General features: G+C 62.4%; 1 protein-coding gene across 1 annotated transcript; it reads right to left on the reverse strand.

Moving 5' to 3' along the window:
- Positions 1 to 112: 112 nt before the first annotated feature.
- PTCH2 (patched 2) lies at positions 113 to 27,269 on the reverse strand. The gene is given in 25 exon segments (XM_068952940.1): positions 113 to 2,972; positions 3,202 to 3,660; positions 3,912 to 4,151; positions 4,662 to 4,761; positions 5,291 to 5,433; positions 5,558 to 5,695; positions 6,235 to 6,518; positions 6,822 to 7,002; positions 7,182 to 7,324; positions 7,616 to 7,928; positions 8,010 to 8,415; positions 8,596 to 8,714; positions 8,827 to 8,952; positions 9,041 to 9,133; positions 9,273 to 9,428; positions 9,509 to 9,640; positions 9,898 to 10,045; positions 10,628 to 10,749; positions 10,881 to 11,076; positions 13,901 to 13,992; positions 14,308 to 14,377; positions 14,502 to 14,691; positions 26,133 to 26,325; positions 26,909 to 26,998; positions 27,000 to 27,269. Coding segments are annotated over 24 exon segments (4,404 nt in total). The 3' UTR covers positions 113 to 2,972.

Raw genomic sequence — 27,269 nt, forward strand, 5'->3', positions numbered from 1 at the left:
GCTGGGGCTGGCAATGGGGTGCAGAGATGGTGTGGGGGGGGAGCCGAGGTACCCCCCCCCCCCCCCCCACCCCAGGGCTATCGGGGGTGGCATTAATGCTGCGTTTTTGGGGGGGGGGGGTGCATGCATGGTGATCCCAGAGGGCGGTGGGGCTGCAGGGTCCCCTGTGGGCCTGGGACATTCTGGGGCATTGGGTGAACCCACCCCTCCCCCAAATGTCCCAGCCCCTCTGATCAGCACCCAGCAGGGCCTTTGCCAGGGCCGTGCTGCCCTCCCACGGCAGCTGCCCTGCGGTACATGAGGCAGCGAGCGCAGGCACCCCCGGCCGGGCTGCCACAGGCCTGGGGAAGGAGCATGGACCCCCCCCCCCCCGGCCCCCAAAGCCAGGACAATGTGGGGCCAGGCTGCATGAGGGGAAGGGGCTTGGCATGTGGGGGGGACACCCCCCCCTCCCCCCCCCAGCCCTATGCTCATGGTGCAGGAGATGCAGGGGCTGTGCAGGGAAGGGGCATGTGGGAGGGCAGACCCCCCCCGGCCCCAATGCACTCACCGAGCGCCAGTGACTGACATCAGTGACCCCCCCCACACACACACACACCCCCAGCCCACCCTGAGCCCAGTGAACCACCGTGGCAGGGGGAGGGGGTCTGTGGGCCCAGCCCTTCGCCATGCAGAGGAGCTGGGCGACAGCAGCCAGGAGCAGAGCACCTGCAGGGAGCGGGTGCCAGCACCCTGTGCCCAGCACCCTGTGCCACTCTCCTCGCTGGGCATCACCTGGGCTGCAAAAGCTGCCCTGCCACCAAGAGCCACCCCCAGCAGGGGGGATCAGCCAAGGAGCAAGGGGTTTGGGCACTGCAGCACTGCTGCTGGTGTGTGCCTCAGTTTCCCTTGACAAAGAGGCTGCGTCTGCCCGGGACTGGGGAGTGCAGCCTGGACACGGGCAGGACTCGGGGCTGGTAATTGCAGCTGTGTCCAAAACACGGCTGCCCCTGGGGTGGAGCAGCTGGACAGCAGATGAGAGAAGCAAGCATCATCCCTGCAGCTCCTCTGACACCCTGGGGTGTCCCCCTGGGGCTGCCAGGACCCCGCTGGCACCCTGCACCAGATGCCAGCCTTGACGGTGGGCGCACGCTCCCCTGCTACACGCACCCCTCCACAGTGCGCGCGTGCACACCCACCCACCCACCACTGCATACATGCATACACACACAGCTCTGTGTCACCCACCCCTTGCACCCCCCCCCCCAAGCCCACCGCACGCGTCGCTGGGTCTCACACACACCGTGCACACGTGGCTGTGTCACATACAGGCACCCTGTGCGCATGCAGCTTTGTCACACGCAGCCCGCAGGCATGGCTGCACATCGTGCACTCAGGGTCACTCTGCGCACAGCGTACACACACAGAGCTGTGCCATCCCCCCAGGAGACCGGGCCAGACACAGCAAGTAATTTATATATAATATATATTTACTCTTTAAAAATAAACCTTCAGTCCCCACTACCGCCTGTACAAACTACAAAAATAAACCTTTGCTCTCTTTGATATAAATAACTTAGGTGGCGTGGGGGGGGGGAGGGAGGGAGGGCTGCCCGCCGTGCCCACGCCTGGCACGGGGACGGGGTCCCCGGGGCCACCCCAGCTCAGTGGCAGTGTCTGGGGGCCTGGGTGGCTGGGGCCGCGGGCACAGCAAATACCACTGGAGTTAAAGTGCTGGGTACTGGCGCGGGACGGTGCTTGGGACGGGGACGGAGAGGGGGACAGCGCCTAGCTCTGCCCGTAGCAGGGCTGGTCGGGAGGACGGCTGTGTTGCACGGGGACAGTTAGAAATGGGCTTTTCCAGCTAGATCTGCCCATTGCAAAGGTGTGCGCCAGCGTGACTGTGTGCCAGTGCACGCGTGTGCACCAGCACGGCGTTCACTAGGGCAAGGCATGTGTGCTTGCACAAGGGTCTGTGAACATGGGATGGCGCTGGGGCTTGACACAGCAAGGACTGCACCAAGGACCCCCCCCCCCCCCAAACCCTGCCTGTTTGGTGGGAGCAACAGGCTCCCTCGCTCCACAGTGTGTCACCCATCTCCATCCCTGACAAGCTCGCCAATGGGGAAACTGAGGCACAGGGTAGGGCATCAGAGGGGAGTGACTTGCCCGCGGCCGCCCAGCATCCCTGCCCCGGGCTCTCACCGCCAGCCCGCACTGCCTCTGGCGGGCAGTCCTACACCAAGCAAAGGGCTTGTCCCCTCGCTGCTTGGCACCCTGGGCAGCCGGGCGAGACCTCAGGCTGAGAAATAAATCTTTTAAAATAAGCTTAAAAATATATATCTCTCTATAGATAGTTTCCCTTTGCAATAAATAAAGGTGGGGGGTGCCCACCCCGGGCCTTACCCACGGCACCCCAGGGCTTGGCCGGCTCTGGGGCTGCCCCCTTTCGGGAACGTGGGCACCGGGGGCTCCCCATCTGGGCACCCCAGTACATGACATGGGTGGGGGGGGGGTCCCCGGAGGAGGTGACGGGGAGCAGGCAGTGACCCCCACAAGGGGGGAGTTGGCACGGCAGAGGGCTGGGCACAGAGCCCGCCTTGCCAACAGCTCCAGAAACAGAGGAGGGGGTTAGTGCTTCCATTTCTGGGGGGCAACAGGCCTGGGGCAGGCAAATCCCAAGCCCTGGGGGGAGACGCGGTGCTGTCGGCACAGCCCCGGGTGGGGGGGCACGCGGGCACAGCGTGGCCTGCACACAGCTTGCATAGAAACGCCAGCCTGCCCCGCTGCCCCGGCGAGTCCCTTCAGGGGGGACGCAGGGGCCAGCGTGACGGCGTGGGGCCAAGATCGGGACATCACCGCTCCAGCGACTAGCAGCACGATGCAGGCGACCTTGCTCTGCACCCTCTGGCCCCAGGCCTGTGCCCCGCTGGCGCTGGGGAAGATGCTCTGCCCACGAGCTGGCACATCGGTGCCATCTGCAAGCCAGCAACCTGTGGAAAGACAGAGCGCAAGGTCAGCCAGGTCCCTCTAAACCCATCCCGTGCATGGCTCTGCATCATGAAGCAGCCGTGCACAGGCCCACAGCAGCGTCTGTGCCGGCGAGAGGTGCTGGGGCAGTTAGCACCTCTTGGGTATTTGGCTACGGGCACCAGCCGCGCTGCTGGGCTCCGGGAGGGAGAGGGAAGGGGAAGGGTACGCACGTCCCCAACTCCTACTCACCTAGCGCCTCGTGCCTGCCCCGTGGCAGCCCAGGCTCTGCAGCTCGAAGGCGTTGGGCACAGCGGTGCCCCCGGAAGCAGGCACGCCAGGCTCCTCTAGGCCGTCTGTCTCACCGCTGGCGAAGCCCTCGGGACCGAAGCTGGGGTAGGAGCCGGGCAGTGTAGGGTGCAGGGCTACTGTCACTGAAGCAGTGGCCGTGACGGTGGCGTAGCTGCCGGCTGGCCCCTGCACGTGGGCGCTGTAGGCAGGCAGGGCAGCCCGCGAGGGCCGGGGAGCTCTGTGCGGGGCAGGCCGTGCACCCGGCGAGCAGGGCTGCCCTGGCTGCAGCACTGCCGAGTGCGGGTAGTCTCTGGGTGGCACAGGGCATGGCTCCCCGAAGGGCAGCGGGGGCACCTGCTGCGGGCCAGGTGGCTCCTTCTTCCCCGATACCTCCGGGCTGTCCTTGTAGGGCTTCAGCACCTGGTGGGGAGACGCGCGTGAGCGGGATCCGTGCCAGGCAGGGATCCCCTCGCAGAGGGATGGGAGGCACAGGAACGGAGCAAGCCTCCTGCTATAACCATTAAACCTCACTCCCCTGCAGAGCCACCGAGAGGACCCAAGAGTCCTGATCCCCCCTGCTGAGGCCACCACTGCAGAGCTGGCAGCCCTTAGAGATGCCCGAAGCCCACGGGTGTCGGGGAGCGTTGGAGTGGGCATGGAGCAATACTCACAGTGATGCGGGGGAAGCTGGGGTCCTTGCCGGCCTCCAGGAGGATGTGTGCTGGGGCGGGGGGCACGACGAAGGCGCTGCGGTCGCAGGGAGCCTGAGGGCCACCCAGCTCTGTGTCCGAGGCGTCAATGAAGGTGGCGGGCCAGGCTGGGGCACGCCGGATGTACAGCCCCCGGGGGCCAAGGCACGGGGGCACCGGCTCCGGTGGGGGCAGGCAGGCACTGTTATCTGCGGGGGATGTCTGCAGAGAGAGGGGACAGTGTCAGGCGACCCAGGGACGTGCAGGAAGTGGGTGACCACAGGGTAAGGGGAGTGTGGGACAGGGATGGAGCAAGGTGGGGATGGGGCAAGGGGAATGTGGGGTGAAGTGGGGATGGGGCAAGGGCTGTTCAGGGTGAGGGAGAGATGGGGTGAAGTGGATACAGGGTGAAGCAGGGATGGAGTGAAAGGAGTCTGGGGCGAGCTGGATATGGGGCAAAGAAAGGACAGGGTGAGGTGGGGATGGAGTGAAGCCAGGATGTTATGGGGTGAAAGATGGTGTGAGGTGGCTACAGGATAGAGGGCAAGGTTAGGATCGGGTAAGGAAGGGATGGTATAGGGTGAAGGGGCTACAAGGTGAGGCGGGGTCAGGGGAAACGGGGGATGAATAGAGGTGCGTATAGTGTGACAGAGAGATGGGGCAATGGAGGACAGGATGAGGCAGGTGTGGGGTGAGGGAGGGATGGGGAGAAGCGGGATGGGGGTCTTGTACCTCAGGGGGAGGCCCGATGACAGAGAGCAGGACAGGCAGCAGCACCAGCCCATTGAGCAGCCCCAGCAGTGTCAGGATGGTGAGAACCGCAAAGAAGTACCTGCGTGGACCATGGGCAGAGGGGGGTGAGGCGGCACTGCTGCCCATGAACCCCATCCCACCTCAAAAAATGTCCAGCAGCCACACACCCAGCCCCGTTCCTGCTGGGGAACCCCTCGCTCCCCCAAGCCCTATGCGGGAGCAAGTCAGCACCCTCGCGGTCCCCCTCTGTCCTCTGGAAAGTGGCTCCCGAGCTGTTTGTCCCACGCTCAGCCGAGGGGAAATGTTTACACTGGGAATATTTATGGTATTTCCCAGCAGGCTGCATTTCCCCTCACTTCCTTCCCCTCCCTGGACCTCCCAGAGTGGGGTACGCCCATCGCCGCCCCCCTCCGGTTGCACAGCCCCCTGCACAGGGCCACCAGCCTATCCCCTACCCCATGGAGGGGCACATCCTCGCCAGCTGCCCTACATCCCCATTGCCATCCAAGGGGGCTGCCTCGCTTATCGCCCCCTCTGCATAAGCTTTTGGGTGGCAGCAAGCTGGCATCCCCACCTTGCCGTATGCTGACAGGGAGGCCAGTGCTCACCTTATGATGAAGTCAAACTCAGAGCCAGCCAACATGAGGACACCCAGGAGAGTGGAGACGGCACCATCCATCACAGGGGCGAAGGTGTGCTCCAGTGCCGCGGCCGAGCGCACGTTCCTGCTCCCCACGGCCGTCAGGAAGCCCTGCAGAAGGTCGGAGCGTCACGTGGGGCTTATCCCGGCGTGCTGCCCATGCCACAGCCATGTCCCCTCCTGACACATGGCTAGTGGGGTACCCCACAGCTGGGCCAGATCTGCACTCACTCACCAGGGCCACGTGGACGGTGAACTCCACACCGATGCCTACCGAGGCGATGAGGATGACCACAGGGATGGCACTCAGCTTGATGCCCATCAGCCCCATGATGCCGAACAGCTCCACTGCCATCATGGCCAGGATGGAGACCTGGGGGTCATTGGGGGTCAGCGCGAGTGGCCCTGATGGGTAGCCCTGTCCCTACCCTTCCATACAGGGTATCCGCACTCCATTGCCCCTTTCCCCTCCTTTTGGGGTGTCCCTCTGTTCCCCTCTATAATAGGGGGTGGTCCCCATCCCCTCTACACAAAGTGCCCCCAAGACCTGACCCACGTATGGGCCGTTCCTAACCCGCTGCCGCTTCCAAATAGGGTGTCAGCAACCCGCAGTTCCCTCCATATGGGTGTCCTGGATCCCACCATATAGAGTGTTCCCAACCTACTGCTCCTTCTACATGGCATTTCCCAGATCCCTCCATATGGGCATCCCCACCTACTGCCTCCTCCATAGGGGTGTCCCCCACCTCTACCATATGGCATGTCCCCAAGCCCCTGTCCCATCCATATAGAGTGTAGCCGGCCACCTGCCCATCGCCTCCAGATGAAGCAGGCACCCAGGGCCATCCGGCAGGAGGGGAGCAGGGCTGGCCCGTCCCCATCTGGTGGGAAGGTGGCAGGGCGCGTACTCACGATGATGCCAGCCGTCCAGGGGTTGAGCAGGAGCAGGGCACAAACGAGGAAGGTGCAAGCCAGCAGGATGCTGATGGCCAGCAGGAACCAGTGGCGCAGGCCGATGTACTGCTCCCAGAAGAGGAAAGGGTACCCACTTGGGTAGCTCAGCACCCCGTGGCGTTCGGCAGCCTCCCGGCAGATGGCCCGCACACTCTCAATCGCCTCCACAAAGTCGGCTGTGCGACGCAGCCCACTCAGGTAGAAGGGGAACTGGGCAAACTCCAGTGGCTGGGCTGCTGGGACTGGGGAGGAGATCATAGGCAGCATGAGGGCATGGGCAAGGGGGGCTCTGCAGTGGGATGCTCCTCGTGTGGGGGGATGCTCAGAGTGTCAGGAGGTGCAGGTAGCAGGGGTTTTCTCTGCAGGGGGATGAATGTGGGACCAACAGTGGAGTGTTTTCTCTGTGGGGGAATGCTCATGGGTTAAGGGATGCAGGGAGCAGGAGGGTTTCTCCTGTTTGTGGGGCAGAAAAGGTGTGGGGACAGAGGATTTCTCTGCAGGGGGATGCTTGGGGGTAGGAGGGGACCCCGCCACGTGCCACTCACTTCGCAGGTTCTCGCCCGTGGTGTCGTACTTGTCGTGGATCCACTCGGGTGGCGGGGGATAGAAGTTGGCCTGGGAGGCGGCAAAGCCCAGGGGGTCGTTGCTGGCCCACACTGTCAGGCAGATGTAGAAGGTGTCGGGCGGAATGATGCCGTTTTCATCTACCAGCCGCCGTGTGGTCAGCTACGGGGAGAGAGCAGGACCAGGCATGAACGGAGCAGTGGGCATGGCACAACAAGGCACAGCCCAGCTATGCGGCTCTGTTCCCAGCCCAATCGTGCCACAGTACGGCAGCCTGCAACCCCCATCCTGGAGAGAGGCTGAGCCTACCCCCTGTCTGTGCCAGTCCCACCCCCACGCACCTGGTTGAAGTTGAAGGGCTCCTTCTTGTTGCCAGTCTGGATTAGGAGCTTGTATGCCAGCACCCCATCCTCAGAGCCATTGCGGTAGCTGTCATGGGTGATGCGCCCGGCTTGCCAGTCCCTGTCGAAGGTGGCCTGGAGCCCTGGGGATACAGCATGGGATGTGAGCGTCTCTTGGGGACCAGAGCCCTGCAGAGCCCCCCCCAATGCACCCCAGGGAGTGCAATGCCAGCAAAACAGTCACGCAGAGACACCCAGGTCTTGACTTGGCATTGCTGGGCCTGCAGGAACTGTGGGACTTCCCACCCTTGGGGGCTCCTAGAGGCTGCCACATAGTGGGGAAGCTGTACCTGTGCAGGTGGGCAGTGTGTAGGCTGGGGAGAGGTCCCGGGGCAGGGGAGGACATGGAGAGGAAGGAAAGAGGTGTCCCTCACCTCGCAGCCAGTCCTGGAAGTAGTGCAGCCACATCTTGGGCAGGTCGTGGTTGCCCTCACGCACCACATACTTGACCGTGCTGAAGGCCTGGTGCAGGCTAAGCAGGGCAGCCTGGGCCCCAGGGTAGTGAAAGCCACCCTTGGTGACGATGAACATATTGTAGAAGGAGAAGTACTTGAACTGGGCTGAGATGAAGGCATGAGCCTTGGTGTCCCGTGGCACAATGTCCGTCAGGTACAGCCCGTCATGTACCATGGTGGTGCCGTAGAGACTCAGTCCCAGCAGCGCCAGGAACAGCACCACCACCACGGCCTGCAGGGACAGTAGGTCAAACACGGTGCCCAGACCACCAATCCCCTCGCACTGCATAGCCAGAATCGCCCCCCACCTCACCTTGGTCTGGGTTTGCAGCAGGAGTGGGGCGTACTTCTCCCGGGCGAAGTCAGAGAGGCTCCAGCGGCAGAAGGGCAGGGGCACACACTCCCGCCTGCCCTTGGCCTCGTCCAGCTGGGCCAGCAGGTCCCGTGTGGAGCTGGACGGGGTGAAGACCTGCGAGCCCAGTGGGTCAGCGGGGGGCAGGAGCACTGCCGGTGAAGTGCAAACCTGCGAGGTGGGCGGTAGGACAGTGACAATGTGGTGGCCCGAGGAGTCACACTGGGTGAAGGCCTGCACAGTGGTGGTGATCTGGGTGCTGGTGGCCATGCCAGGGTGCCCATAGGGGGATGGGTGGGAGGCATGGTTGTCGTTGGCATCTGCAAACTCCTGGGGCTGGATCTGGATGACCCGTGAGGAACAAGGGCTGTGGGCAAAGAAGGGAAGGGAGAAGAGAGAAAAGAAGGGAAAAGAGAAGATGTTAAGGGAAATTTGCTGGGCTGTCCCATGTGACCACTTCTAGAGAGGGATACGAGGGTCAGATCCATCCTCTGCCCAAGCCTAGGCGTGCCCCTGTGCCCAGTTCCCAGTGGGAGGCAGACAGTACCTGTAGAAGCAGCAGAGGATGTCGAGGCGGCGCTTCTCCCGGCGATGCAGGTCCAGGCTCAGGATGGCCGGGAAGATGAACAGCACCATAGCAAAGTTGAACACAACCACCACTGCAGCCTGCGGATGGAGAGACACATCAGAACAGGATGCAACCACCCCCTCCCACCCCCAGGGAGAGTCTCTGCTCCCCAGAGAGAGACCCAGGCAGGAGCATGGCATGAGGCTGTACCTGGAGGGAGAAGGCGCGCAGGGCAGGGATGGGCACCAAGGCCGCCATGAAGAAGGCAATCATGTTGCTGACAGAGGTGAGAGCCACGCTGGTCCCCGTGCGCTTCAGGCACTCGCCTGTCCGCTCCTGGAAGGAACAGAGAGGCACAGTGACAAGAAGGGCCACAGGGTGCTGGGGGGAGATGGGGAGTCCCAGGGCAGGGTGCAGCACTCACCTTGAAGGGGATGTGTGGGCTGGTCTCGGTGAAGGCATGAGCCAAGAGGAACATGTCGTCCACACCGATGCCAAGGGCCAGGAATGGCAGGACCTGCCAGAGAGCAGCCGGCGTCAGCATGGGGACACAGCCACCGCCAGAGAGGAGAGGGGACGCAGACACCTCACACCCCACAGCCTGAGGGCAGATCCCTGCCCGCCCCATGGTACCCAGCACCTCCTCAAGCATATACCTGCGTGGTGGCCGCGTTGAAGGAGATGCCGAGCAGAGAGCAAAGTCCCAGGCCTGAGGCCACGGAGAGAGCCACAAGCAGGACCCCAGCCAGGCCCACAGCCCCTTGGGACTTGGAGCAATCCCATCGCAGCATAGTGACGCAGGCATAGGCCAGCTGGAAGAGGGCAGAAGGTTAGTGGGGACATGGGGGCGAGGGATGGATGGCAGGAGTTGGAGAGAGAGGGGGATACTCACCATAAGGAGATAGCCTCCAGCCACCCGGATGGCACTGACATCGGAGAAGGATTTCATGATGTCGTTGAGTGTGGTGGTGGAGAAAGCGTGGACGTTTTGCGTGGCGTTGGGCGGGATGGAGTCCTGTGCCAGCTGGCAGACACATACCCCGTTACACAGGCCAGGCCCCCCAGTCCCTCACATGCCCATCCCAAGAGCCACCCGGGTGGGTAAACGTCACCTCCAAGGGCCACCAGGTACCCATGACTCTCTGGGCAATGGAAGACTAGGAGAGAGTGGCACTAGGATCAGCAGCCATTTGAAGGCTGGGTGCAGGGGGGGGAATGCTGTGTGCAGGGTAACCCCTGCGCAGCCCTGCATGGAGGCTGAGTGCCAGCCCCAGTGCCTACCTCAACGAATTTCCTCTGCCAGGCCTCCAGGATGGCACTCGCCTTCTCCTCGCTCCAGCTGATGTCATGGATCTCATAGTCGTCCTTGAAGTGCTCAAACAGCTGCCGAGGGCTCATGAGGAGGAACATGGTCTGCAGGGCCTCAGCGCTGGGGGACATGCACACAACCTGCTGGGACCAGCTGTGGCACCCCTGCTGTGGCAGCGGGGTCCCCCCTCACCCTTGTGGCTCCCATCCCCAAAATGGAAATGGGGAGTGAATCCAGGGGTCCTGACACCCACCCTCAGCCGTGGATCTCACTCTTCTCGCAGCGCTGAGCCATGGAGGAGCCACGATTTCCCGCACAGCCCCTCCTCCCGTTGCACAATCTTTTCAGCCAGAACTGGCCAGAGACCCAGGAGTGTGGTCACTCATCCTTCGCTCCGATCTGCCAAAGCCCAGGAGTCCTGATCCCTTTCTCCCCCAGCCTTCCTCCAACACACTGCCCTGCTTGCCAGCCCCACACACACTCCCTCTCCCTCCGCCCATGCTCTGCAGCTCCCAGACAGGAGCTGCAGGGACCTCACACAGGTCCACAACCTCTCCTACAGCTGGGGCAGGGTCCCTTGGGCCCTGGATGAGGGGACACTGTCCCAAAGTGTCTCACAGGTAAGTGCTCGGCAGGGATCAGCTGCTGGATAAACTGCTGCCTGGGTGAATGCCCACCCTGCAGCATCCCAATGGCTCTCACCTTAGTAACTTGCCCTGGGAGTCTTTGGTCGTGCCGCCTAAAATCAACTCCTCCTGCCAGCGCATGAACTTCCTGGAGAAGCCGTGGCACCCCCCAGAGAGCTCAGCTGGGATGTCAGGGCTCTGCAGGCAGAGAGGAGGCTGTGTAAGTTATGTGGGAACCCCAGCATGAGCCAGGGGGCAAGAGGGTGGCCACGAGAGCAGCAACACCCATGGACCCGCACCCATTCTGGTCCTTGCGGGCTGTGACCCACCTGTTGGCTCTGCTTGTTGGGGGCGCTGGTGGGGCACTGGGGGTCTCGGGGGTCAAGGCAGGGCCGCTCCATGTAAGCCTGCCCCACCTCCGCCTTGTCCAGCAGCTCTTTGAAGCCTTCCAGGGATGTGAACTGCCCCAGCTCCTCCATCAACTGCAGAGGGTCCAGGTTGCTCCACTGGATATCCGGGCGGCCCCTGTGGAAAAAGCAGCATGGGAGTTATGGGGGACGCTGAAACCCACACCAGGGACTGCCACCAAGACCCCACTGCACGCCTGGGATCGTGCCATGCTGTGGGGCTGGCATGCACGCTCGGCTGTTGGCACCCAGACAGCCCTGGGGGTGCCCTTAAAGGCAGGGCTAGCCAGGCTGCGAGGATGCAGGAGAGCAGTGTCAGCCCCCAGCATGTCCCCTTCCTGGGGCTGCCTGCAGCATCCCTCGTGCCCCAGCGCAGGGCTGCACAGCGCAGCAGGCCGTGCCCCGAGTCAAGTAGCGTGCCTGATCCTGTTACGCTGTGACAAAGGGCAGAGAGCTGGCCCCGCGCGCCCGGCCGCCCGGCCCTGCTTTGTGCGAGCAGTCAGGCCGATTACTGCCCGCAGGCTAACATCTTGATAGAGGGGAGCAGGCACACAAGGGCTCCTGGTGTCTCCTCCCCACCCAGCCTTTCCAGCCCCATCCCACTGCCCAAGCTGGCTGTTTTGGTGCTCAGGAGTAGGTTCTCGTTCACCCTGCAGCTCTGGGGCTTGAGATGAAAAGAAGGCAGAGATATGCCCTGGGGGCTTGTCAAGGTGCTTTGCACTGCTCTGCCACACCACACGTGGCTCTGTGCCTGTGCCAAATGCTGGCCTCGGTTTCCCTGTGTGCCCATGCTGGGTACTCTGTGGGGCAGGGTGGCTGGCATGGGTCCCAGGGATCCAGGTGCAGCCCACCCAGCCCCTCTGCCTCAGCACAGGGCTAGAGAGATGCAGATACACACCCAGGTCGCCACCAAACCAGAGGCATCTGCTGGGAGGGATCTCCGTCAGCCCAGCCAGTTGGCGAGCACGGGTCCCGGCACGCAGCAAAGTCCTGCCTGCTCCCAGAGCATCCTCCTCAGCAGGTCACTGAGACAAGCCTGAGGGTCAGCAATGTCCAGTACCAGGTCCTTGGGGGCTCAGTAAGCACCCACAAGACTTAGGGACCGCGGCAGAAGGGGCTTTTCTGTTGCCTTTGCGGGATGCTCTGCTCGAGATATCTCTGTCCCAGACTTGGGAAATTAGGGAATGGAGCAGGATGAGGGGCTGCCAGCTCTGCAGCAGAGTGGCATACTGGGATGCCCAGCTCTTGGGCCAACAGTGGCTCTAGCACAGCCACACTTCCCACTGCCATCTCCCAGCCTCACTCGGCCTCTTTTTAAGAGAAAAAAGAGACAAAAAAGCCAACAAACCCAGCCCAAAGCTCCAAAGAGGGGAAGAAAAAGCCCCAAGTGAGTGTGGGCTCTGGGGAGAAATGCAATCTAATAATTCATGAAGGCTGGCTGGGCTGGAGCCGGGCGCTCTGAGATTCCCACATACCAACCGGAGCTGCTGCTGCTTCCAAAGAGAGCCCCTTTTATCTGCTTTCGCTTGCTTCACTGAGCCAGGGCAAATCCTTTTGTCTTTCCATAGATTGCTGCTCTTTGTTCTCCCAGCTCCCGCCCTGCTCACCCTTTGGTGTTAAAAGGGGGGAAAAGAGCCCCCTGGGCTGGCCGGCACAGCCCCAGTGGTTGGCTTGGCCAAGGGGTGCCCCTTTGGGTGCCGACTTGCCCGGGTGTGGAGGGAAGGTGGGTCCTGTCGCTGGCTCTGGGTGTCACCCAGTCAGGCGGATACCGGAGCTGGGGATGCTGCCGGAGCTGGGGATGCTGCCGTGACCAGGCCCCAGGCAGACAGGGCTGCAAATGTCCCACTTGGCATGGCCACGCCAGCCCTGTTCACTCCCGGTCCAGGCTTCTCCCCAGTCTGGCCAGGCTGCGATGGAGGGAGCTCAAGGTCTGAGGGGACAAAGCTGGTCCCCCAGTTCTGGCTGGGCCTACTGAGGCCCCTTCCCCCTCCTCCCATCCCACAGCAGCCTGAATAACGCCACTATTTCATCTGTTTGGCAACTGGCAGCTTTCAAAGTAGCATTAGCATGAGAATACATGAGGCTGCCGTTTGCTGACAATGCACAAGTCTCCCCGGTCTCTCCCGGACAAACACACTTGTAAACAGAAAGAATGTGCGGGCTCCCCTCCTCCCGGCCCGCAGGCTCCCCAGCCCCACAGAAACACAATTATGGGCTGGCGCGGCGTGGGGAGCCAGCCAAGGGAACTTCCTCCAGCCCTGGGGCTCAGCTGGCCATGGCAAGAGTGGTGCTTGCTGCAGGGAAATCTCAGCTCTGCCCCTAGCTCCTGGCCAGCCTGGGTGACTCCAAGCCCCTCAGCACACGACTATGGGTGCAGCTCAGGAGCGCAGGGTGTCACGGCTCCCTCCCCATCGTCACAGCCCTGCAAAGTGCGGGGGGTGTTGAGCAAGGAGGGAGCAGCCCCCAGACACCTGCATGTGGCACAGCCACGGCTCCACTGCCTTTCTGTCCCTGTGTCTCTGAACATGGCTTGTGCCATGGCCCAGTGTGGCAAAGCAGGGCTGGGCAGGCTGTGCACAAGCCTCTGCCTGTGGGCCGCAGCCGTCTGCTGCATCGTTGCAGCTCTACCCCTGCCACTAAGGCCCTGTAGACAGGGACAGAGGACCTGTCCCCTGGAGCTGACCCAGCAGGGCGGGTGACAGTGGTAAGACAGTGCTCCTAGGACCCTTCTGGGGCTTAGCAGAACAAGCAAGACAGTGGAGAGACCTCAGAACCGCTCTGTCATGAGGATGGCAGAGCCTGGCTGCACAGGGGAGGGCTGGAAAGCCCAGGTCTTTGCTAGCCACTGTGCCCACAGCCTCCTGCTCCAATCTCCTGGCCTTACACAGCCCTGTGCGGTGTCCTGACTCCCTCACACCCTGACACAGCCCCCACACACTCACGGGAGATACGCTGAGCCTCCCTGCAGCTTGGACCCTTCCCAGAAGCAGTCCAGCGGTGTCAGGATCACGCAGGGGAATAGCTTCTCAATCATCTGTGGGGTGAAAAAGAAGTGAGGGGTTGGCAGGGATGTACCAGGCCCCCAGAACTGCCCTCGCCCAAGAGCCTCCCTGTCCATCTCCTGCTATCCACAGTTCCCGCCGGGTGGCACCCTCCCATAACGACATGTTTCCTCTTGGCTCATGCCTTCATCTGAGGCAAAAAAGTCCCCAACCCAGTTGTGGCCCATCCAGTGCCCATTTCCCAGGAGAGAGATCTCTGTGCAGGAATTTCTCATGGTGCAAATGCCCCTGTCAATCCAGCCATGAGCCTGGGGTGTCCCAGTTGCCATGCCGTACCCTGGACTTACCCTCTCGATCATGCCATTCTCGATAATGGGGACGCCTGACTTGTAGCAGATCTTGTTCAAATCCCATGATCTGGAGAGGTAAAAGAGATATTTGAGGATGGGCTCCATCCTGAGAGAGGTCATGGGGCATCCAGGGCACAACAAGGCGGGGAGTGAGGCACGGCGGGGCTTCCTGTCCCCGGAGCCAGACTCACTTTCCGTACAGCGAGACTTGCACTTTGCTGGCCGCCAGAGCAGCCTCGAGGTGGAGCTGTAGGGCCTCCTGCGTCAGGATGTTCTCGCCTTCCTGCTTTGGGGTCTGGATCAACATTTGGGATGTGTAGACGGACTCTTCACCCAGCTTCTCCTTTGTGTAACGGAGCTCCTGGCTGACACGGCTGCCCGCTGCAGAGGGAAACACGTGGCACCCTGTGAGCACTGAGACCACAGAGCCTACAACCCACCTTGCCCGTCATGCTGCTGCAAGGATGCACAGGGAAAGTGGGGCAGGAATAAGGCCATGCATCATTACACGGTGCTGCATTAATCCAGGGAACTTCTTGCCACATGATATCCCAACTGCTGCATCCTCCAGGAGCTTGCACCCTGTGAGACCCTGTGGTACGGGGCAGTACCAGCAACCTGCCTCCCCAAGAGCTTATCCCATGGCCCACGCTGGGCCAGGAATCCCCCCTTTCTGCTGACACAGATGTTTCCAGTCCCAGAGAGGCTCGTTGGCTTTGGTTTCCCCTGGAAAACCCCGCAGACAGCTGACATGGCGAATAGCACACACATCCGGTCCACTCCTCGCTCCCACCCATGCACCGCAGCAAGACACAACCAGCTCCTGACACAGGCAAGCAAAACCAGGGACCCTCCCAGCTCATCCCTGCTGCATTTGCCCCATAAACCCCCCCGGCATCCTCGGGTGGGTAGCATTTTGGCCAAGCTGCCCTAGTGGGTGCAATGATGAAGCTGGGGACAGTCAGACTCAGCTCTCCAGGGAGCATGAAACCCGTGCAGATGGAGGCTGCCCTAGGAGGCATTTGGAGACAGGCAAGGAGACAAGCAGGGTAGGGAAAAGGCTTCAGGGAGCTCCACGTCCCTTTGGCATCTCCCAAAAAGCCGAGAGCAGTGTCTTCGCCCCAATAGCTCCCACAGACCCTGCAAAGCACCATCAGGATCTCACAGCCCCAGGAGATCTTGCTGGCCTCAGCTGCTCGCCCAGCCCCTGGCTCTGCAGCCCTGCGAGCCCACCCATGGCCTGGGCCACCTGCCATCCCCGGATCCCATAGGGGATGCATGCCAGGGACAAGCCCCCATGTTGCGCAGGGACCCATCTCAATGCCGGCCAGTTCTGATCCCAGCTCACCGCAACCGCGTGAGTTGCAGCCCCTTGAGGCTGTGCCGACCCTGGCCCTCCCTGCTCGCGCCAAGGCTTTGCAATATGTCCAGAACTGCCAGCTTGTTCCTCAAAGGCAGCGCAAGAGCTCTGCACACAGCAGGGCCGACATTTCCGGGCGAAGTCGCTGACTTTATTTGCAGCTGCTTCAGCACAGAAGAGAAATCCACTCCCCTCCAACACGGTTGGGGGGAAAGTCTGGGGTTTTAGATCAAACTCCTCTTGGCTCTTTTCATGGAGGAGCTGGGCTGCTCCAGGGGATGGAGACATGAGTAGCATCCCAGGGACAGCTGTCCTCCTTGTTCCCATCAAACAAGGGGTTCCCATCCCTGACTGGTGCAGCAAAGAGGGGACGCACAACTCAGCCCAGCTCACCGAAGAAGCTAGGAGGCAGAGGCAGACCCCAAGAGGCACAAGCTGCACCCACGAGGCCGCCCTGCTCCCAGCCTACCCACACACCCCCTCCAAGAGGGTGATCCCGTATCACAGTCCCCCCATCCCAGTGCTGCCTGCTGCAGACACCCCGGGGGGTACCAGGCGCTGTATGCAGCCACCCCACCCCGCAGGCTGGGCACCTGGAGGAACTCAAAAAGCCCAGCATCAGGGCATGTCCTGAAGTGGCTCTCCCCTGAGGGACGCCGATTCCTGCCCAGCTCCCTCGGGACTGCGGGGCAGGAAGGAGGCACCGCGCGGTGCTGGGGAGACAGAGGATGGAGCAGGATTCCTCTGCGCTGGGACACTCCCTCAGCAAGAAGCCAGGGCCCCGGCGGGCCTGGCCACTGGCCAGCGCAGAGGAGGCCAAAGCAAGACCACAAATAAGCAGCAGAATCTTCCCTTTTAATGACTTATTATATGGTTTTTTTCTTTTTTCAGAGGTGGGGGTGGGGGGGCTTTATTGTTCCTGGCTGGGCTGGGGAGGGAGCAGCTGGTGTCCATCAGATGCCAGTTGCGATGGAGGTTGTGCCAGGGCCGGGGGGGACACGGACATGGCCTTTGTGTGTGTGTCTCATAGGGGATGTTGGTGCCTGGGGCAAGGGGACGAGGACACAAGGCAGGGTGGGTGTCAGAGGAGGACCCGGCCCCTTCCCGGCAGTCTGGGAGGTCGGGCAAGAGGTGCACCGAGCTGCTCTGATCTCAGCTGCACCACCCACGCAGAACCCGCACAGGCAGACAGACGGTGGACACGAGTAGGGGGGCAGGGGGATGGGTGCCCAGCACCGCTGCTGCTCTCGGGGGGAGGAATGGGACGCATCCTGCTGTGCGAGGCAGCCCTGGCTTTCCAGCGGGCGTCTCCGCGTACCACCAAGCACGGCTGCAGGAATAACTGCACATCTGCAAGCACAGAGGGGGAAAGAAGCCCCCTGAAAAATTAAAAAAAAAAAAAAAGAAAATAAAAAGCCGTCCCTTGTAATTAGTGTTAATTTGGAACAGGGCACTGTGAGCCGTCTGCAAGCTTCAAAGGCAGTGAGGAAGCCTCAAATTCCAACACCCTAATTAACCAAAGAGCAACATGAAAAGACAAGGCAGCGCACACAGGGCCTGCCAAGGACACTTCAAACGGGCGCACGCCCGCCGGCCGGGCCGGCCCGGGGCCCCAGGCTGGGAACGGGGCGAGACGCCCCACGCGGCACGGAGCCGGCCCGCGTGCAGCCTCCCCCGCGCGCCCCCCGCCGTTCCCGGCTCCGTGGTCCCGAAGGCGAGGGGAGGGGGCCGGGGTGCTGGGGAAGTCGCCATGATAGCAACAATGAACACGTTAATGAGGAACTGTATGTAAATTCTTTTTTACTCCAATTAACAAAAGGAGCCCTTGGCTTTTTCATGCAAAGGGCCCTCTGGTTCCAATCAAACGCCTGGTCCTGCTTATTAACAACCCGCCTCGGCTCCCTGGCGGGGGCTGGCTTCGCCCTTCCAGCACCCTCTGCCCCTGCACGGGGCTATGGGACCCCCAGCTCTCCGTGCCAGGCTCTGCTGCCCAGGGCTGCCCCAGCCCCCTCCGACCACCCCGTGGCCACGGCCAGGACAGGACAGGACGGTGCTTGGAGGTGGCGCTGCCTTGTAGAAGGAAGCATCCTCTGCAGGTTGGATGCCAGTTCTGGGTACCACTGACCTGCTGGATGGGGATTTTGGGGCTGGGGGGAGGGTTACTGGGTATAAGCAAGCAGCAGCATGAGCTGGATGAGGGGAGGGGACCCCAAGTCCACCCATGTGCCCAAATGCCTGGGTTGTACAGGGGGCTCCCACCACAGATGTGGGGGGCCCTACAGGGCCCCCTCCCATAGGTGCCAGTGCCAGGGAGGGGGCAGCAGCGCTGTGGGGTCGCTGGCAACGAGGGTGGCCGTGCAGGCGGGCGGCTGCCTCCCACCCGCGGGCCATGCCTCGGCAACCTTCCCCATAATTATGGCATCCGCTGCAAAATTACAGAGCAGGGCAGGAGCCTCCCTGCCCCCTTCCTGGCCACCCTGCCTGAGCTGCCCCCACCACCACAGCTCCCCAAATCCTCCTGGCAGAGCACACATGGCCTCTTCCCTCAGAGCCCAGGGCTGCAGCTGGTTCGCCCTTGCCCCCATGGGACCATCTTGTGCCATTGCCTGCCCCAGTGGGTGCTGGCATCGCAGCACCCCCAGCCTGGCACCGAGGACTGAGGGCTGAGGGGAAGGGTTTGCTCCTGCTTGCAGCCCAGGTGGCCCCCAGGCAGAGCGCTGACCACTAGCCCCCATTGCCCCAACCCCTTTGCAGGGGGGTGGCATTGCCCCTGCCCAGGAAGGGGCTTGGGCCAAGCTCACCCCACACCTCCCTCATGGTCACTTGGCCTCAAGTTCCTCCCCAACATCCCACCCTGGGTCAGGGGGGCGAGCACCCCTGAGACTCAGCACAGAGGATTTGAGGATGGAGGAACCAGTGTTAGGTCACATCGGACACCCAGGTGGGGGGGATGGCTAGGCTTAGCTGCCCCCAGCATGCTGCTCATCCCCCCAGAAAACAGCCACATCAGGAAGGCATCCTGCCATGCTTACCCAGGACAACAGGTGGCCCTGTCCCCGTGCAGCCCCAAGGTGCCCATGGGTTGGGGCAGCATGCCCAGGCAGCACCACGAGGGCAGTGGATCGGGACAGGCTGCCACCCCCACACTGAGCTCTTCTCCACCACAAGCAAAGCCAAAGGGGCTGCAGGCAAGCGCAGGGGGCTTCCTGCCTGGCTCTGTGGGAGATGCCGCAAGGGAAGAAACGAGAAAGAAACGTCCTGCTGCGGGGAAGGGCCTGCGGCCCCTGGCGAGGATGAAGGCCATGGTCAATGCTGGTGCCACTGCTCAGCAGCGCCCAAGATGCCCATCTGCTAGGAGCTGTCACCGCTCAAGTGGCCCAGCCTTGACGGAGTAGCTAGGAGCCAGGGTGCAGAGGGCCAGGACGCCTGGGTTCACCTCCCCGCTTGACCTCAAACCCAGGCCCGGCCTCCCGCCTCCCTGGATGGGACTCCAGGATGCGGTGACAAACACGCCGAGTCCTGGACCGGGGTGGCGCACGGGTCTGCCAGCACGTCCGACACAGGGTCAACGGGGAGCTGGCTCAGCCCCGGGGGGTCACAGGGTCTCTCCAGGGAACAGCCCCCTCTCCACCCCGCAACACCCCGCCACAACCCGCCGAGGCTGGGCAGCTCCGAGACCGGCACGTGAGACCCCAGCCGGGGTGGAAAGCTGCGCTGAGATCTCCTAGGAAAAGCCGTCCTCACGGGAGCTTGGTGTGGGCTGCGACAGTGGGCGCCCAGGCTCGCAAGCACCGGGCCGTGCAGGCACTGCGCGTGGTGGGGACAGGCGCGTCCCTGCGCGGCTGAAGCCCTCGGGGGCCACGGATGGACGGCGGCACCAGGAGGGAGGGCAGAGGAGGGGGTGCCGCGTCCCTCTGCGGCGGGGGACGCCCCGCAGCCGCCCTCCGCGTCTCGCGGCCGGCCGCTTCCCCCGCGCTGATCGGCACGCAAGCCAGAGGCCACCTTCAAAGTGTTGTGGGGCGGATTAGCTGGATTAGGGAGCCTGTGAAAGGACCCATGCTGCTCTGGAGGAAGTCTCGCTGAGGGCATGCTAAAAGAGCCATTTTTACCTGTCCCGGCTGCTACCGCCAGCCTCGTGAAAAGCCTCCGCAGCCCCGTCCTGTCAAAACACGTCCAGCGGGCCCTATTCAGGGCAGCGGTGCGGGGCCGGGCGCGAGACGGGGGGCTCCGGGCCCCGGCCCCAGGGGGGTGGCAGATGGGTGTCCCCGGCAGCACCGATGAATGGGGGTTTGTCGCTCCCTTGGCGTCTCCCGGGGGTTGTTCTCTAACAAACCCAGCCCAACAAAAGCGCTCTCCCAACGCCTTTTCTAAATAAACATGGCCAAAAAAAAGAGGGCTCGCCTTCAAAAAGCCAGCGACGGAAAGGCCTGAAAAGGCCCCGTTTGAGGCCTGCTCCCGATCCGCCAGCCCCGGTCCGGCCTTTGTTTATGGTGGAGCTAAATTAATGTCTTTATTACCCCAAATCCCAAAGCGCCGGTTCCCAGTGCGGCCCGGGGGGGGGGGGGGGGGGGGGGCAAGGAGCCGCCGAGGAGCCCACACCGCCTCGGCCGGGACCGAGGGGACAGCGCGACCCCCGAAAAAGGGGGAGAGGAGATTCAGTTGGGAACTATTCACCGCTAAGACTCCTGTCAGCATTGACATAAATTTCCACTGGTGTTGGCATTTAGGCATTTGCCATTTCCATATGTATAGGGCTGCCTGTACTAATTATGCTAATCACCCCCTCTGTTGGCTGCTGTGAAAAATGGCCACATTAGGCACTCCACTGCTTGCTAATGTCACTTAATGTGTGGTTGAAACATACATTCATCCCGCTCTGAATGGTGAAATTTTTCCACATTGCTGGCTTCATTCAGGCAAGAAATGAATTTTTTGAACTCAGACCACTTTTCCAGGCCCGAGGGAGAGGCAGATAATAAAACCCTCTTCTCAGTCCCTCGCGTTGCCCCCCCCCACCCCAGCCGCCAAATAACATTTAAAACACAGAGAATCCCCCCCCCCAAAAAAATCTATGTATATATCTAAGCAAATAAAAAAAAAACTTTCTAAAAAAAGAAAAAGAGAAGTAAGTTAAAAAGCAAAGCAAAATGGATACATGCAGATAAGCCACAGCCATCTGAAAAAACTCTCCCAGTCTTTTTGGTTAATTAGCAAAATTTTCCAGCCCGAAAAGCCGACCAAGCTGTCAAGGAAGGGAAAAGCAAGAGAGATTTCTCACTCTCCTCCCAAAGATAAATAAAGGCAACGCGCCTGCTCCCCATCTTTGGGAAGGCTGGCTCTCCAGCAAGCCCCAGCTAGTCTCCGAGAAGAAAGGTCCTTTCAGAGCCAGCTGAGGTTGCGGGAGAGAAGGTGCTTTGGAGCAAACGTCAAAGCGAAGCAAGCAAACAAAGCAGATTTTTAGGATAACGGGGCAGGCGGTGCGCGCAGAGAACTCAGTGCCCCGTCGCAGCAACGCCCTGGCTGCCTCTTGCTTCTTCGAGCCCCTCGAGATTTGGGATGTGCCTCAGCCCCCCCCCAACTCCCCCCAAAAAGAGTGAGAAAAAGGATTGCAGGGTCCTCAAACAAAGGTCCCGCTGGGCCAAGCCAGAAGGGCCCCTACGGCAGCACTGGGGACCCCGAGCGGCCCCTTCCCACCCTGTGTCACTGCACCTGGGGCCCCATCCCAACAGGATGCCCATCCGGGGACGTGGCAGGGCTGGAAACCACCCCTCGGGCATGAGGCCGGCTCACAGCAGCTCCCGGAGCCAGGGCTGGTGTTTCGCTGCCCCAGCCCCCAAGCATCCATCCCAGCCCCACACGCAGGAGCAGGGCCAGCTCCAGTCCCGCACAGCTCCCCAGCCCTGGGTCCCTTCCCAGCCCTGACGCCAACAGCTCCCCCCCCCACAAAACCCACCCGGTGGCAGCGACAAGACCACCCACCTCTCCTCGTGCCCACCCAGAAATGGCCACAGCACCCTGTTCTCTCCCACGGCCCCTGTCCCTGTGGTCCCCCCTCCACAGCCCCTTGTGGGTCCCACATGGGCTGGGGACCAGGGTCCACGCAGATGGTCTCCCTCAAGGCTGCTGGGGGCAAAGGCAGGGCAGGGAGGGGAGGGCGTTTGATCTTCATCCACGGTTTTTCTTTGTGGCTTTCTGCTCTCCATCCCCCTCTCTTTGCAAAGATGGAGCAAGCCATCTCCCTTCTTGCCAGACAAGCTCCCAGGGGCCAGGCTGGGGCTCATCTCCTGTTTGCCCCTGTGCTAGGGGAAGCCCCTAGGCTGCACCCCAGGGTGCTGGGGAGAGGGACGCCTCCCACCAAGTCCAAACACTGAGGTCAAGGGAGGACAAAAGCTATTGCCAAGGGAGGAAAATCTGCAACATGCTCCAGCGGGGCAAGAAATTCCCTTTGCCCCCTACCAAACGTAGGCTTTTGGCCCTCACGGCCTCCCCCTCTCCCCAGTGCATTCAGGGTATCGCTGACCCCTCCAGAAGACGAACGGGGTCTTCTCCAGGGAGAATCGGCAGCTCTTTGAGAGTGCAACGGCTGCACAGGGTGCTGGGCTGTTCCGGTTAGGAATTAACCCGGCCTTCCTTTGAACCAGCCCTCGGCACTATAAATCAGGCAGGCCCATTCACCACCCAGGGCTCTGCCCTCCCCGGAGCTCGCTGCCCCGGCCCCTTGGCCCTGCAAACACCCTGGGAGAGCCAGGAACAGCTGCCAGGTGTCTAGAGGTAACTCAACACTAGCAGCTAGCCGGGATTTCAAAGTCTCTGAGTGGCTAATTGCTTTGGAGGAGCCTAATTGAACATTTCCACAGTCGAGTCCAATTTATGGGGTGACACGGCCTCCTTCCATCTCACAGGCATGGATGTGGGTCAGGCAGTAACCCAGTGGCGCAGCCAGCACCCCCCAGCCAGATCCCAACCCACAGGAGACAGCAGGGGCACACTGGGTTGGGGCCTCCCCCTGAGTCAGGACAGGGGATCCCATGCTTTCCTTCAACGACCCAGGCTGCAACCCCATCCAGGCTCAAACTCCCCCACTGAACGGCTGAAACGCTGCTCTGAGCATCAGCGCAGAGCCTGCTGCATGAGGGCAAAGCAGGGCAGCCCCTCTACTCTTCTGCGGGGCACCAGTTCCCGATGGGAATTGCTCCCATCCCGGCCCACCAGTGCCTGCTTGGTCCCTGGCTCCAGGAGGACTGGACCCATCCTCCCAGTACCCACTCATCCTGCGGCAGGGGCAGTCAGCATGGGATCAAACTCAACTCCTGCAGGGTTGGGTTCTCACCTGGGCGAGATGTTTTATGTTGGAGCACCACCAACCCACATCCCTCAGTGTCTAGACAGAGGCGGGTGTGTAGGTACAGACTGGCTTCAAAAGGTTATTGGAGGCCTCCTGCCTCCAAGCTAGAGGGTCAGCAGGGATCTCTTGGCTCAGGAGTGATGGGCTTGGTGGGATGGGACAGGACTCCCTGGTGCATATACCCTGCCCCTTTGACACCCCACAGCACTGTCTCAGGGCTGGGACGGACCGCACTGCTGCAAACATCTCCCCACTCATACCCAGAGAGGTCTGGAGCCAGGGTCCTCCAGTGCCCCTGGGCTTTCCAAAGCTTTGGGGGCCCAGCTGACTGGGGGGTAATGGGGGACCCCAAATTTGCCAGTCAGCAGGCAAGGCCTGAGTGGGCCCAGTGCAGTCCCAAGGTCTGTGTTGCTTGGACCCGACATGGCAGTACCAGACCTGCTGCAGTCCGTCACTGAAGTGACGGGACAACATGCACACCAAGCACCATGCTACACACCAAGGGATAGGAGAAAGGGGTAGCTGAGAAAAATCCAGAAGCTGAGATGCTCAGGATCCAACCACATGATTTGGAAAATCGTCCTGTTCCCCAGGACAGCCTAGTGCAACCAGGTCCTCCCGTCCCCAAATAACACACTTGCCCACTGCAACAGGACAAGGGTCCAGAGATCAGGGAGGGACCCAAGGACACCAAGGGATGCTTTGATCTCCCCAGAAAATGTAGCAGCAAAAGCTAGTGATGAGGATCTGGCAGGGAAGAGGCAGTTACCCATGAATAGTTATGCGGAAGGGAGGCAACCCCAGAGCTGCTACATGGGACTGGAGGAGCCACTAGAAACCAGCAGGTCCTTCCTTCCACATCTTGACCTACGCAAGCCCATCAGGGACCCTCCAGGACTAAAATCACCAGCCATGGAGGGGCTTGTCCCACTCTTCCCCCCCCCCCCACCACCACACACACAGCTCCTCAGGGCAGAGCCCACACCCTGCAGAGCGCTGCCAACACCATGCGGCTGCAGCATCACAAGCCCTCCCCAGCCCCAGGCACTGCTCTGCCAGGCGGGTCTGCAGGGAAGTCGATGTCCAAGAGAGGGGGCTGCGTGCGTACCCCAGCACTCCCATTGGCTGAGAAGGGGCAGGACAGCCCAGGTCAGCAGCATGCAGGGCAGGGGGCAAAAACCCAGCTGGGCTGGGCTCCTGATGTCCAGAAAGATGCCCTGGCCATAAGAGCCAGTTTCTCAGAGAGGCTGCACAGTCTCCCCATTGCACATATGGTGCTGTGCCATGGGAATATCGTGCTAACGGCAGCCAGAGTCCCTCCTTCCCGTGCCCATGCGAGCAGGGAAGCGTGGCAGAGAGCAGAGTGGGTCTGCAAGAAAAATCAGGCATTCAGGCACTTCCAGCCTTGCTTTGCCCAGCCATCCCCACGCCCAGCCTTGGCCCCTTCCCCATACTGCTCTCCACCCCAACGTGCCACGAGCCCCTCTTTCTCATCACAACAGGCGCAATTACAACTGTTTCCCTGCTCTGGCTGTATTTACATTAAACACCAATCCCTTGCAAGTGCGGCAAGGGCTGGGGTCACCCCCACCAACCCCAAAACGACAATAAAGAAATACAGTGGAGCCAGAGCTGTGAGCTGGAGCAAGGAAAACACAGAGAGGGAATGCTTCCTTCCTCCAGCGGCCACCGTTCAGGTGGCTCTGCTTGGACCGGGAGGTATCACTGGGCTTCTACGCTACGTGTTGCGGAGCAAACGGGGGATGGAGACAATGTGGGTGGGGGGCAAACACCCCTCCTGGGGTGGGGAGCAGGTGGGGACTGCCCTGGCATTCCTAGGCATGGATGCGTGCATGCATGTGTGTGCGAGCAGTGAGGGAACGCAGGGCCCTTTTTTTTTTTTTTAAATAAATAAAAAAAAGGGGGTGGGAGAGCAAAGTTGCTTCTATTGTTGAACCAAATCCAAGAGTAGCTGAGGACCACACAGGGAGCAGGGCGTGGGGGAGGAGGCAGCGCTCCCGCACAAAGATGGCTGACACCCCTCCGCTGAGCAACATCTGCCCCTGCACAGCACCCCGCCGGCTCCGGCGCAGACCCTGGGGTGGGAAAGCCCAGCCCGACCCCGCGGCAGGAGAGAGCCGGAGCCCGAGAGCGGAGGCGACGCAGGGCGCTCCTCGCCCTGACCGTCGGGAGCGGAAAGTTCCCAAGCAGGAGGGAGGCGAAGGAAAACTAAATCCCAGCACTGGAAAACGCTGCCATCTGACGAGACGGCAGCAGAGAGGGGAGAGAAAATCCGTGCTGAACTTATTAATAACAAAGGAATCGTTTTTATCAAATGTTTCCACTAGGAAATGAGGATTTGCTCCTGTCTGACCCTGCCTGTTGGCTGTTTGTGCTCTAAGCAGACTCCTTTTTCGCCTCTTGGCAGGAGTATGCGACCTGTGCCAGGCTTTTAACTGACAGCCCCGCGGAGGTACGGCTCTCTGCCCCCCCCAGCACAGGGCTGGGAAGGGCCACGGAGGGTTCCCCTACCGATAATCGAGCAGGGTCCCCGCAGCAAAAGCTATGCCGCTCTCACCGGGAAGGAGCAAAAATCACACGTGGAGACGCACACATTCACCCAGCAGCGCCTGCCGTCCCCGCCACGCACAAGCGCGCACGCGCTGCCACCCACGGCGCACCTCTACCTGCGCGGGGACACAGCTGCACCTTCGCGGGTGTCCGCCCACACAGGGGGTCACCGCACACTGGTCCGCACGCAGCACCACGCGCCCTGACTACCCGCCCACGGGAGACCTCCACCGTCGCGTCGCCACCAGCCCCTGCGGACGGCGTCCCCACGCACGGACAACCCGCGCGCCCTTCTCGAGCTGTCACCTGCCTCCCAGGAGCAGCTGGAGGATTTTAAGGTAGCGAAGGCTCGTCAGGCGCGACCAGCAGCTGGGGAGGGATGGGCACCTCTGCGCCTGGAGCCACGCGCCGGCGGGATGGGAGGACAAAGTCAGGAGCCAGGCCGGGGCTCCGCGCTGGCCAGCTGTGGCCGAAGGGCGCTCCCGAGGCGGCTCTCGAGGCTGCCGGGGGACACCCGCTCCCGTGCGCTCCCCCCTCCGTGCTTACCTTCCACCCAGAGGTGCTCTATGTCGGTCTCGATGGAGGCTACCCGGAGCCCGACGGCCAGCGCCCCGAACACCAGCAGCCCCACGAAGAGCACCTTCCCGCAGTGTCGCTGGATCCGGCAGCCCAGGGCGAAGAGCAGCATCTGAAAGCGGGCTCGCAGCCACAGCGGGGCCTTCTGGCCCGCGGCCCTGCCCTGCGGAGAGGGCAAGGATCAGGCTCGGAGCAAAGGGGACAGCCCTGCCCGCTCGGGGGGGACCCCACAGCCTGCCCCGCCGCCGGCCCTGGAGCCCCTGCGTGGGGCAGCATGTCCCCAGCAGCCTGGGGGACGCGGGGACCCCTGCGTCGCCGCGGGGCTGGCAGCGGGGCCAGCTCCCAGCCCTGCTGCTTTGCCCAGCTCCCCCCAAACCCGAGGTAGCACCCACGGGGCAGCAAGCAGCGACATCGGGGGGGGGGGGGGAGGGGGGGAAGAATAGCAGCCCCCGGCAGGGAAGAGAGGGTCGGTCCCCAGGCTGCTGGCGACCCTAAAGCAGCTCTGCAGACCCCACGCCTCGGCCGGGAGAGCGGCCAGCCCCCCCGCAGACCCCCAACCTCCCCTCGGGGAGCCTCGGGCTCCTCCACAGACCCGAGGTCCCCCCGTCGGGGGGCCCTGAAGCCCCGCTGCAGCCCCCGAAACCTCCCCCCCGCCCCGCGGAGCCTCCCCCCGCCCCGAGCCCACCCCGGGGACCCCCCAACGGGAGGAGTCCCCCTGCGGCCCGCCGGGCCATACTGCCCCTCACCTCGGCGAGCCGCTTGCGGCGGGCGGCGGCGCGCAGGGGCGGCGGCGGCGGCGCGGGTCGGGGGGGCTCGGCCGGCATGGCGCGGCGCGGGGCGGCGGGGCAGGGCACCCCCCGTTATGTGGGGCCGAGCGCGGCGGCCCCCATGCGCGCGGCGGGGCCGGGGCCGTTGGCGGGCCGGGGGGATGGGGGGGGAAGGAGGAGGAGGGAGGGGGGGGTGCGGTGCCGGTGCGGAGCGGCGCGGCGCGGCTCTGGGCCGCCGGCCCGCCCGCCGCGCCTCTAAAGGGGAGGCGGGGGCGGGGGGCGCCGGGGCCGCGCCGCCGCCGCCGCTCCCATTGGCCGCCGCCGCCGCGGCAGCGCCCAT

The sequence above is a fragment of the Struthio camelus genome, chromosome 8 (genome assembly GCF_040807025.1).
Source record: "Struthio camelus isolate bStrCam1 chromosome 8, bStrCam1.hap1, whole genome shotgun sequence".
Lineage (NCBI taxonomy): Eukaryota > Metazoa > Chordata > Aves > Struthioniformes > Struthionidae > Struthio > Struthio camelus.